Source organism: Strix aluco, chromosome 2, assembly GCF_031877795.1.
Source record: "Strix aluco isolate bStrAlu1 chromosome 2, bStrAlu1.hap1, whole genome shotgun sequence".
Lineage (NCBI taxonomy): Eukaryota > Metazoa > Chordata > Aves > Strigiformes > Strigidae > Strix > Strix aluco.
Genome location: NC_133932.1, coordinates 104,514,312 through 104,527,712, shown reverse-complemented (window position 1 = coordinate 104,527,712; position 13,401 = coordinate 104,514,312). Strand labels below are relative to the sequence as shown.

General features: G+C 39.9%; 1 protein-coding gene across 16 annotated transcripts in view; it reads right to left on the bottom strand.

The window, feature by feature from the left end:
* Positions 1–13,401, bottom strand: part of AKAP11 (A-kinase anchoring protein 11) — a 45,331-nt gene that overhangs the window by 18,520 nt on the left and 13,410 nt on the right. For 14 of the 16 annotated variants that reach the window (XM_074815608.1, XM_074815617.1, XM_074815623.1 and 11 more), the window contains 4 exons: positions 9,039–9,086; positions 6,500–6,634; positions 5,266–5,530; positions 140–4,799 (listed from right to left, as the gene is read on the bottom strand). In XM_074815608.1, the coding sequence (XP_074671709.1) occupies positions 140–4,799; positions 5,266–5,530; positions 6,500–6,634; positions 9,039–9,086 (5,108 nt within the window). The remainder of the gene's footprint in view (positions 1–139; positions 4,800–5,265; positions 5,531–6,499; positions 6,635–9,038; positions 9,087–13,401) is intronic. The other 2 variants (XM_074815624.1, XM_074815620.1) reach the window with 2 other exon arrangements.

Here is a 13,401-nt window from a genome sequence, read left to right as displayed (position 1 = left end):
ATCACCAGAAGAATAAAAAGCAAACATTCAGAATATAAAGTGTACATTTCTAAAAAAAATTAAAAAAAAAAATTTCCTTCTGAGCACATCCTTCTTTTTCTGGTACAGAATACAACAAGTAAGAGAAAATTAATATTACCTTATGTTAACTGCCTGACCAATATTAGTCATAGCTGATGTCATTATTTCAGTAGTAAGGCTTTCAGCAAAACTGACTCCATCTTGTCCAATACCACTGTCAGCTGTCAAACTTGTGTAACTCAGCTCTTTTTCTGCTTTCTCTACAGCCGCAGTAGCCCCCTTGTCAGAAAACACTGTCTTCTGTTCTACATCAACATGAATTTTAGGAATATCAAGCTGAAACACTCTTGATTTTTGACAGGCACCACCCAATCCAGAATGAACAAAACGCCTCACTGGAATGGAGGATCCTTGCGCAGGTAGATGATGAGATGTATTTTCTGTACAGTACCGATGTTCCTTCATACTGCAGCATCTACAGACAGTTCCAGAAAAAGGAGACAGTTTCTCAGTATATGAGAGCCTATCCCCATTTTTTCTGTTTTCAGCCACATGGAGAACAGCCGACTCTAAACTCATTTCTAGAGTATCATCTACTACTTTCCTAGCATACTGTTCTATAGCTTGAATTATGCCTTCACTGTAGCCATTTTCATTTAAACTGCCTGTACTATGATACAGTTTATGATCTGGGGAGAAAGGAAGAAATGTCCTAGAAAATCTTGTTTTAATAACATCCCCTGTGACTTCATCAAATGCAGTCTTTTTATATAGACAGGAGTCTGTTAGAGACTTTGGCAAACATGCTCCCGACATTTTCAATTTCTTCCTGACATCACAAGTGATACTGCGAGCAAGGGATTCTGAAAAATGTAACAACTCTGTACATTCTGTTCTCTGTGTGCTGATGCTCCTTCCGTACATTTGGTCTTCACAGTGATGAATGCTGCTCTTCACTTGCTGTACTGTATCTTTATTTGCTGTTTTGATCAGCTCCAGCTTACCATTTACCTGTGCATTTTGCCCAGGAAAAGTCTTTCTGTTGTATCTCAATTTAGTTTTTCTCGCAGCTTGCTGTAAGCCCGATTTGATAGACCTGTAAGCAAGTCTGCTAGCATACTGATCCATTAACAGTTCAGCGTTACCACCTTCTCTTTTCAAAACTCGAATAATATGATCTGCATATTCATCAGTCACGCTTTCACAGCTTGGGTATTTGGAAGTCAAACCCGTCATGCCTGAACCTTGTGGTAAAGGAAGCACAGATGAATCTCTCTCCCCTGGCCACTGGTCCCGCACCGGATCACACCGTTCTTTTGAACTATAATCTTTATCACCTTTTCTCAGATAAAGGCAATCCACCTGACAGTTAACCCTCTTCAACCTCAACAGTTTACAATGCCTTGATTTCACTATTTTCTTGGCCTCACTGATAACTTTTCCTGCCATATCACCTGCATAATTCCATAAAGAATTGCATGTCTCTTCTGGGATATTTATAAATGCAGTATATCCACATCTTTTGTTTTGCATACCTAACTGAACCTGTCTATCAGTTTCTCTTTTGTTTGTTTTACCATCTAAATGGGAAGCAGCCATTTCAGTCGCTATTGAAATTATATGGCTAGCTAAGCAATCTGCATACTGAATCGTTTTTTCTGAATGCTCCTCTTTCTCAATGGGCATTTCAGAATGATCTTCATCTTCACTACTTTCCATTTCTTCAGAAAGCGACCGCATAAGTTTCAGCATAAATTCCTCATTTTCCAAAGAGTCATGTTCAGTTTCAGACAAACCAGTAACGGATGGATTATACGGTGTAGAAGGTGGTGTTGCAGGTGCAAATTCCTTTGCTAATTCTCCCTTGAGTTTCTTAGATAGTTTTCTTAGGTTTCTTTCAGAACTACCTTGACATGGTACTAAAGGAGTTGGTGGGGGTGTATCAGGCATTACACAGGTATTTCCATCTTTGAGACTTGATTTATCTTCCATCTGCAAAGCATCTTCACTGCCAAACATCACTGAAGAAAAACTATTTGCATGCAGGAAACAATCAACCTGCCTGTAAGTCAAAGGTCCTGATGATGGTTTCTGAGTATCATGGTTTTTTGAGGGCTTGTTTAAGTATGCTATTGAGCAGCTTCCTGTGTCAGTAAAATCCTCTAGAACACGCCTAGCAAAAGTCCCAGTGGAACAAGGCGGTGGTGACTTTGAAGAAAACCTGTGTCCTTTTTGATCCTGCCAACAATCTTTAGACTCTGAAAAACACTGAACAGAATGAGTTGGAGTAAGAAGAAATTTACATGGATTATTCAAAGGCATCTGTTGTTGTTCCACAATTATAGAAACATTACTTTGTTTCTCAGCCTCTTGCTTCTTTATCACACATTGTTCTTTTCTACAGATATCTGTGTAAGTCTGTGAGTTCACATTACATGCTAAATTCTCACTAGAGTTGCATAACACGGTTTTACTTTCATCCACAGACTGTTTTATGACATACTTGGCCAAGTGATCTGCAAACATATTCTTGGGGAAATCTTCACCAATACATTGCATGTAAGCTTTTTTATCTATTATTTTTCTTGTTAAAAAATCTGTATACTCTTCTACTGCTTTTGTTACTCTAGATGAGGTTATGGCTTCATAAGCTTCATTTACTATCATATCTACCATAGTTCCAGAGAAAGTATTAATGCCTTTCAACCCACTTGTTAATTCTGAATTATTGTTCATTCCAGATCTGTTATTTATTTGTTTGGTATTGTTTTGGTTATGTAAGAGTGATGGAGTACTTTCAGTACTTTGACTGTGATCGGAAGTTAGGTATATATTTCTGAAAGAAGCGACTTTCTCCTCTCTCTTTCTGCTTCTAAAAAATGTATGAGTGGAGTCTTTGTATACTTTCACATTGTCATCAGAATTCGAAGCAGTGGATACTTTCACTTTATAAGCATCAGAGGAAACCTGATGTTGACAAAGAGCTCTTCCAGCTAAGGGCACAGGTATTGAACTTACAATACCAGAGGTGCAAAATAGAGCTTGCTGTACTGTGTATTCCTTCTTGGAATCTTGGATTGGCTTCAGTGCTACCCTATCATTAAAATTAGGAAAAACTGTGGAAGTCCGTGTTGACTCTAACATACTTTCTGCGCTCACATATTTAATGTTGTCCATGGAAACACTAATGGCTGCTTGTGTTGTGAAGGTCACATCAACCTGAGATAGTTCAATAAAGGCCTCCTGAATGACAGATTCGGACAAATCTCTGGCATAGGATCTTACCACTTTGTCTTCATAATCAAATGATGAAGGCTGCGCAGCTGTAGGTGTCGATGGATATGAAAACTGGCATACTTCCATGATTCCTTCAAACACAAGTTCTTCAGCAAGGTCTGCCGCAAACCGTGCAACAGTGTTGGTAAATATTTGTTTCTTCACATGCCGCAGTTCTTTCAAAGCACCAGTTATAGCTTCACTCACCAAAAAGTTTGCTATCCCATTAATGGCTCGCTCCTTCAGGGAGATTGCTCTACGTCTTCCAATCTCATAAAAAGCCATTTGAAAGACCGAGGAAGTCAACCTAGCAGCCAAATGACAAAGTGCATTGGTGCACGAAGAAACACCTTTTTGCAGGTCTTTAAATGCACTGCCAAAACTTTTTTCAACTAATTCAGATGCAAATTTTTGAATGCTATCTCTAATCATTGACTTATGTTTAGATTTTGCTTGTATATCTGGCTCCTTACTAGTTTTCATTTTAAGATCTGCAGCTTGACCTTTTTTCTCTTTCAAAGCAATCCCTTTGTGTTTCGAATCATTTTCTGCACACGCTTGTTCTGCTGAGGACTCAGAATGAAAAACAGAACCCAATATTTCAAATGAAACACTATCAGCGTATGCTGAATAACTATTATAAACTTCATCATGGTGATTTTGACCTGCCCCATCTCCACCAAGACTAATTCGACACAAACATTCAGAAGAACCACAGCTCCCTAGTGGACTGAAAGCTGATGATCTAATAGGGCTGAACAAGCCTCCATTCTCTTCCCCTGATGTTTTAACTGGGCGAGGGGAATCTGGGACATCAAAGACGCTGCTATATGGTGATTCTGGTTTACGAGGTGTTGGTTTCTTTACATTGGCTGGGAGAGTGGGACGATCAAACTTGAATTTCTGAGGATTCATTGTAATGCTTGCAGAAGACAACTGTTCATGTGCAGTCCTCCTTTTCTGGGAGGGATTCCCTAGGATGGGATCCCTAATAACTTTACAAGAGTTTTCCAAGGCTTGTTCCAGCTCATCAAACTGATCAAAACTATCAAAAAATTCACTTACTTCTGAGTCTGAATCCTCTATACCATCTTTCACTACTGGAATTTTTGGCAGTTGAAGTTTTGCCTTCAAGCTTTTTTGATACCCTTCTTCATCTAAGAAGATGATGGGGCTTGGGCTGGAGCAATCTGACTCAGAGGATTCAGCTGGAGAGGAAGAAAACAATGTTTTACATAAAAAATTAACACCTTGATCAGAAGGATTATATGGCTTATAGAAACTCCTTTGTATCCAAGGATCAGAAATTGAGGTTGTAACTGAATTTTTTACTGAGGACAGTTCCTTAAGTCCCAAAATATCAATCAAAGTAGAAGATCTGGCAGATGACTTTCGACGTGCAGAACCCACAAGGAACTTTGACTCTGTAGCTTCTAAACATTGAGCAGAGATGGTCTGTGAAGCAGCATCTCGATGGTTTCGAGAAGTAAAGCTACATGCACCTGAGAAGGAAAAAAAAAAAAAAAAAAAAAAATTCCTTCAAAACCAAGAATTTCCAAAGAACTACAGAAAACCAAATTTTGACAGATTTTGATGGCAACTGCTGGGTTTGTTATTGTTGCAAAATACTAGCTGGTCTTTTATAATTAAAGAAGTCTTTAATTTTTTTCAAATCCTATTACACTAATCTAATCGTTGACAAATCCATGTATTTTTTAGTACACAAAGTAGAACAAGATTCTATTCCACCTGCATCCAACACCGAGATTAGAATCTTTGGTTTATGAGCTGATAAACTGTTGTGAAAAGAATAGCAAAAAAATTAAATTTTCAATTGCATAATATCCCTTTACAGAACATGATTAATATAAAAAAATTACTATTTATTTACATTTACTTTCTCATGAAATCTTGACAGCCTAAATTTCAAATAACAATTTCTGCAGTCAACAGCATGCAAGAACTTACCAGCACTTTGTATCTTTGAAGGCTCATCTTCATCTAAGTGTTCAAAAGCAGTGACAAAATCATCCTCAATTGAAGAAACTGACTGATTAGTATCATCATCTTCTCCATGGGATGTCTCTGTTTGATGTTTTTGCGATGAGTTTATTTCCACTGCATATCTTATGCCTGTGGTATACTTGCTCAGCAAGTTAAATATATAATCAGCTTTGATCCTTGGGAACGAAGGAGACAGTCTCACCACACAAAACACTTCAGGAAGTTGATTCTTGAAAAAGAGAGAAACAAGAAAGCAAACATAACAATCTAGAATGATGTTAACTGTCAGGAGTAGCAAGGGATTCCTTCTATGTATTTTTATGAACAGTAACCAATTTACAAATATTTTAAAGATAAGAAAATGAATGGAACAGTTTGTGTAGTGTCATAGGTAAAATCACTCATCTTCATAACTTCTGCATTCTGAATAAATCATTGCAATAAAACAAACAAACAAAAGGTTGTGTAATACAACTCTGATAATATGTATTCAAGAATCCATTAAAGAATGCATGTTAAAAATCTGTAGAGGAAGACAGTATTTCAAATCACGTTTATGATGAATAGCACTTCAGTTTATAGATACTTGTTTCTTCAACGTTATTTTTTACCTTATATACAACATAATTAAATTTAACATGCATGATCAGCCAATATTGCTTTAAGAAGTTTCCTTTAACAACATTTGTAATTGAAAATAATATCATTAACAAAATAATAATATTGAAATAAAAATAATGGAAATTATATAATTAACAGCATTTATAATTGTAAATAATTTTTAGTAAGAAAAGAGCTCACTGAGTTTTAGGAACACCTGACATTCTCGTAATTTTTGGCACCTCTGTTTCAAGAAGAAAAGCCTGCGAAGGATGAAAGCTACATCTGAGCAGAGCAGAGAGATGAGTTTCTTCTTTTTTCCAAACTGACAGTGAAAAGGACTATATCCAAGCAGAAGCATGGGATCAGCACCATAATTAAATATTTGTTAAATATTTTCTGTTAATAATACAGCACTTGAAAGCACCGAGTTTTGAGATTTTCTAACATTCATTTTAAAGAAACCACTGAAATGTAACAACATTAATACCACTGTGCCTAAGATGGCCCAAGACAAGGTGTGATATGACTAAACTCTTTATGAGGCCAAATATAATGCTTTTGTAATTAAGATATGCAAGAAGATACAAATTTTTACCTGATGTTTCAAGACATAAGGTTTTGCCAAGGTTTTCTTTACATCTTTTAGAAATATAACCTCATTTTCTTTTAGTTTGCACAACTGGAGCGATTTCAGAACATCTGGAAGCTCTACTGAAACAGCTGCCAACTCCTGATTTAAATACATAAACACATTGAGAATACAAAGTGAAAAAAAACATGTAAATGATGATGGTTTTGATCTCATATCCTCCCTAAATAGTAACAGATGTTCATTTTGGTAAAGCTTCTCTTTTCTTCCCTATTTCTTGCCCCATCCCCCAATTATTCTCTCAAACTGTGGTGTAAAGCTCACGTAAACAAGCTTTAATTCAGTCCATACTCGTGTCCAGCTCCCTCTTCTACCAAAAGAAATTATACTGTTTCTCACGGGCCAGAAGACGCTTAAAAGTCACAAAGGACAATCTTGTAAGCACTGAAAAGCAGTTGTACATCCTACAAGGTATGCAACTACAAAGAAAACACTGAACTCAGCTAACAGTGGCTCTCAACAGATCTCTCTATGCTCTTAGTCTGCTTTATTGGAATGGTGTTTTAGACCCCTATTACAAAAACAAGAGATAAGGCACTTCTTCAAGCATGATCTTGGATAACTTTTAGATTTACCTAACATCGAAAAGGCCTATGAAAGATTTATGATTTTTTTAAAACAGTCTAAACACTACTGATCCATATGGTACAAAGCAAGTCTCCACAAACTTATTCAGCCCAATTTTCTCTAAATTCCACCTAACTCTAGACAATGAAGAGTTCTTACCCGTACTTGAAAGAATGCCTAGTACTATCATAATTTGATTAATTAGCAACACTGATACAACTTTAAAAACAAATGGATTCAGAGTTGCTGGTTTCCATTTTTAAACATGAGCAAACTATTACAGCAATCTCTATCTACTAAGATCTTGACAAAGAAGTGTGGAATTGCACTGTAAACATGTATGTTATGAGTTTTACTTCTGTAAATTGCACAGGAACATTAAACCCTTAACATCTTAAAATGGCACAACATACCTCCACTAGTTTGCCATGCTTCCCCTTTTAAAATAGTATTTCCTCATCTAACTCTACAGAATAATATCTTAAGGCATAACCATAATACTGACTCCTGGTCCTCCATCAGCAATTCACAGCTAGCAGTCAATCCAATAAAGTTTTCGCTTTGCAGATGACAATTGTACCATATTAATAAGTACAACTCTACTAAGAAGGTTACAAAGCAAAATACTAATACACACAGGTTTTTAACAAAAAAAACCCAATACAAAGACTGACCGAGGTAATATTTTAAATATATATATGTGCTGGGTTTGTGTGAGTGGCAGGGCTTTTGGTAGCAGTGGAAGGGGCTATAAGCAGTGGCCTCTGTGAGAAGCTTCTTGAAGCTCCCCTGGTTCCAAGTTGGACCCACCTCTGGCCAAGGCCGAGCCAATTAGTAACGGTGGCTCCACCTCTTTGGTAACATATTTAAGGAGAACCTGGGAGGAGGAGTTGGAGTTGTGAGGAGGACACATATGCAAACACTAAGGTCAGTGGAAGAAAGGAGGGAGGGGGTGGGAAAGGTGCAGCAGAGCAGAGACTCCCCTGCAGCCCATGGTGAGAGGGCAGGCTGTGCCCCTGCAGCACATGGAGGTCCACGGTAGAGCAGATGCCCACCTGCAGCCTGTGGAGAACCCTATGCTGGAGCAGGTGGATGCACCCAAAGAAGGCCGGGACTCTGAGGGAAGCCCGCACCATTGTATTTCAGTGCTGGGAGGACTGCAACATGCGGGAGGGACCCACACTGGAGCAGTTTAGGAAGAGCTGCAGCCCATAGGAAGGACTCATGTCGGAGCAAGTTTGTGGAGAACTGTCTTCCATGAGAGGGACCCCAATGCTGGAGCAGGGGAAGAGTGTGAGGTGTCCTTCCCCTGAGGTGGAAGAAGCGGCAGGACTGATGGCAACCCCCATCCCCTGCTCCCCTGCGCCACTTGGAGGGGAGGAGGTAGAGAAATCAGGAGCAAAGCTGAGCCCCGGAAGAAGGGAGGGGTGGAGGCAAGGTGTTTTTAAGATGTGGTTATACTTTTCACTGTCCTACTCTGTCTGTTAAGTGTTGTTGTTGTTGTTGTTAGTGTTTGAATTAAATTGATGATCTTTTTCTTCCTCTTAGGAGTCTGTCGTTTGCCCATGACCATAATGGGTGAGTCATCCCTCCCTGTCCTTATCTCAATTCCGGAGCCTTTCGTGGTATTTTTCTCCTTCCCATTCCTGAGGGGGAGGGAGTAAGGGAGCAGCTGCATGGCACTCAGTTGCCCTCTGGGCTCAAACCACACCAATATAAAACACTAACGATCATATTAAAATAATTATTTTCAACATTTCAGTGATATTTAAAACTTAGGGTTTTAAATGCTCAAGATACATATATTTAATTTCTTGAACACCAAAAATCCTCCACGAAAAAAAACCAGGTACTACTTAGAAGAAATCATCAGTGCTGAAGAACATTATTTTCCAATATAGATAGACATATACTGTACCTGCAAATGAGCAGTACCCATCTCTTCAGCAAAACCTATAAATGTAATCTGTAAAATAAATATGTGAACATATTGAAGTACAAAAAAATTTTTTTTGTTTTCTGCAGATATTTAAGAGTTAAAAATTCAGCAGGCTTTACCATAAAGCTTCATTCTAACACCATGAAAATCATACCTTAGGGTAGCACAGCTTGCTCAGACAGTTGCACACAGTCTTACATAAAGAATAGTAATGCTATACTACTTGACATGTGAAAGGTCAGATCAGACTAAAGAGCATATACAACAGTTAAAACCCACTACAAAGAAATTTTTCTAGTGGCCTACCGGCTGGTATACACTAACCAACACATACAAGCCTCATTGTATCTGTTAAAATAAACATGACTTTGCAAAGATCAGTGCTCATCAGTCCTTGCTTCAGGCTGGACACATATAAAACAGTTCCAGTATGAAATCTGTCCATGCTAACAAACTGTGATACATAGGATATACTGAAGAAAGCATAATGCCAACACGTTATACAATTTACCATGTAAATCGATTAGCCTACGGCCATAACACAAGAGGTTATTTAAGCCAGATGTTTGTATGCAATATCTGAGTAGAGAAACCCCTAAAGTAAAGGAATTAAAATATTCAATCTCAAAAAAAAAAAAAAAAAAAAAAAGGTCTTGTCAGGCTCAGGAGCCTGGAATATGTCAGAAATATCAGCTTTATCTCAGTTTTTTGTGCTTGTGGACAGGGGAGATACTTTCTCACATATTGTCCCTCTCTTCTGTCTACAAGTATCTTGTGTCATTCCAACACGAACAGACCAAAGAGTCATATAACCATGACAGAATCATAGAATGGTTTGGGTTGGAAGGGACCTTGAAGATCATCATGGGCAGGGTGACCTTCCACTAGAGCAGGCTGCTCAAAAGCCCCGTTCAACCTGGCCTTGAACAGCTCCAAGGAGGGGGCAGCCACAACCTCTCTGGTCAATCTGTTCCAGTGCCTCATCACTCTCACCATGAAGAACTTTCTCCCTACATCTAATCTAAATCTACCCTCTTTCAGTTTAAAACCATTACTCCTTGTCCTATCACTACATGTCCTTGTAAGAAGTCCCTCTCCAGCTTTCTTGTGGGCAGATAAGTACTGGAAGGCTGCTACAAGGTCTCCCCAGAGCATCCTCTTGTCTAGGCTGAGCAACCCCAAGTCTCTCAGGCTGCCCTCATAACCCCAAGTCTCTCCAGCACCCTCATCATCTTCATGGCCCTCCTCTGGACCCACACGAACACATCCATGTCCTTCTTACATTGAGGTCTCCATAGCTGAATACAGCACTCCAGGCAGGGTCTTACAAGAGCAAAGTACAGCCGGAAAAATCACCTCCCTCTCACCCTGCTAGACCTGCTTGATGCAGCCCAGGACACAGCTGGCTTTCTGGGCTGCGAGTGCACATTGCTGGGTCACAGTTTTCCACCCACTACTACACCCAAGTCCTTCTCCTCAGGGCTGCTCTCAATCCACTCATTGCCCAGCCTGTGTTTGTGCTTGGGATTACCCTGACCCATGTGCAGGACCTTGTACTTGGCCTTGTTCTGCACAGGCCCACCTCTCAAGCCTGTCAGGATCCCTCTGGATGTCACATCCCTTCCCTCCAGTGTGTCAACTGCACCACACAGCTTGGTGTCATCGACAAACTTGCTGAGGGTGCACTCCATCCCACTGTCCATGTCACCAACAAACATGTTAAACAGCACCGGCCCCAATACCAACCCCTGGGGAACACCACTCATCACTGCTCTCCTCTTGCACATCAAGCCCTTCACTGCAACTCTTTCAGTGCAACCATCCAGCCAATTCCTTATCCACCGAGCGGTCCATCTGTCGAATCCATGTCTCTCCAATTTAGAGACAAGGATGTCATGTGGGACAGCGTCAAATGCTTTGCACAAGTCAAGGCAGCTGCTCTTCCCTTATCCACCAACACTGTAACCCCATCATAAAAGGCCACCAAATTTGTCAGGCACAATTTGCCCTTAGTGAAGCCATGCTGACTGTCACCAATGACCTCCTTATCTTCCATGTGCCCTACAACAGTTTCCAGGAGGATCTGCTCCATGATTTTGCCAGACACAGAGGTGAGATTGACTGGCCCGTAGTTCCCTGGGTCTTCCTTTTTTCTCTTTTTAAAAATGGGGGTTATGCTTCCCTTTTTACAATCAGCGGGAACTTCATCAGACTGCCACAACTTCTCTAATATGATGGGTAGTGGCTTAGCCACTTAATCCACCAGTTCCCTCAAGACCCAAGGATGCATCTCATCAGGTCCCATGGACTTGTGCAACTTCAGGTTCCTTAGATGGACTTGAACTTGATCGTCTCCTACAGTGGGCTGTTCTTCATTCTCCTAGTCCCTGCCTTTGTCTTCTGTGTCTTGGGCGATGATGGCTGGAGCACCTGCCAGTGAAGACTGAGGCAAAACACATGTTGAGTACCTCAGCCTTCTCCATATCCTGGGTAACCGGCTCTCTCATTTTCTTCTGGAAAGGGCCCACATTCTCCCTAGTCTTCCTTTTATCACCAATGTACCTATAGAAGCTTTTCTTCTTGTCCTTGATGTCCCTGGCCAGGTTTAACTCTACCAGGGCTTTAGCTTTCCTAACCTGGTCCTTGGCTGCTTGGACAATTTCTTTGCTTCCACCCTCTGTAGGCTTCCTTTTTGTGTTTGAGTTTGTCCAGGCACTTCTTGTTCATCCACACAGGCCTCCTGTCATTTTTGTCTGACTTCCTCTTTGTTGGGATGCATCGCTCCTCAGCTTGGAAGAGATGATCCTTGAATATTAAACAGCTTTCTTGGGCCCCTCTTCCCTCCAGGGCTTTATCCCATGCTACTCTGCCAAGCAGATCCCTGAAGAGGCCAAAGTCTGCTCTCCTGAAGCCCAGGGTAGTGAGCTTGCTGTGCGCCCTCCTCACTGCCCTAAGGGTATTGAACTCCACCATTTCCTGGTCACTGCAGCCAAGGCTGCCCTTGAGCTTCACATTCCCCACCAGCCCCTCCTTGTTGGTGAGAACAAGGTCCATCATAGCACTTCTCCTTGTTGGCTCCTCTATCATTTGGAGAAGGAAGGTATCATCAGTGCATTTCAGGAACCTCCTGGATTGCTTATGCCCTGCTGTGTTGTCCCTCCGAAAGATATCGGGGTGGTTGAAATCACCCATGAGAGAAGAGAGTCAGTATTTTGTCTTACCTTCATTCTTCAGTGTCAGATCATAATCTATTTTACATCTGCTACTTTGTTTGAAACATCAGATTTCCTCAGTTCTCATTTAGTATTTTCCTAAGGACAAATCAATAGGGTATCTGCATGCTCAAAAAAAAATCCTAAATCGAAAAGGGTTGTAAGATAATGAATTTTGCTTCCATTTTGTATAGAATAAAGCATAAAGATTAAATATTTCCACTGATGTTTGGGCTTAAGTTTGATATGGCTTGGATTCAATTATTTCAGAGCACTATGCAATAGATTGAATTTTATGTATTCAAGCCACAGCTCATACTAAATTTGTAGCAGCTACTCCCTGTTACTCTGAGGTAGTCATTTGGTTCTCAAGTTTAAAAACAGCAAAGAACAGTGCTATGTTTATAATCATTTATTATTAACTGGTTCAGCTACCTCCTTGTGCATACACAGAATCTCTGAAAGGGACAGAGCTAGAACAGAAACGGCCGAAGAACAACTCTGTTTCAAACTGTATTTGAGTTTTGAATATGTTATTTCAATGTGTGACCAAAAAAAACCCCCAAACTTTCTTTTAAACTGAAACCATATCAAAATATGAAAAATTCTGACTTGTTTACTTCAGGAGGTCTCATGCTGGGAAGATATTGTGCCCCCAGAAAATAACTTCCTGTTTACATCCACTTACCCTTATTTCAGTTATGACAACATCATAAATGAAAGAATGGTTCATAGTAGCTTTCCAAATAGCTCCAGACAAATTACAGGTCTCCAGCACCATATTCACTGTGTTAACTATGAAACAATCCTGTTTGAGCAATGTACCCTTCAACTGCTACATCTTTCCTTCAGCTCTTACATCTTTTATCTGCACAATATCTGCAAGACACCTTTCAACTTCTACACTTTTTTATCTGTACAGTACCTACAATATGAACTGAATTCCTCCACAGAAGAGGCAAAATAGAAAACAATTTAAAGAACTTGGAAAAAAAAATAGTCCTCTGAAGAACATTTTGGAAGGCTTTCGGGTTTGTTGCTCTTGGGGTTTTTTTTGTAGTTTGTTTTGGGGTTTTTTTATGGGTGTTTGCTCTTTTGTCTTCTTACATGCCCTTTCCTCTTCCTCAAGA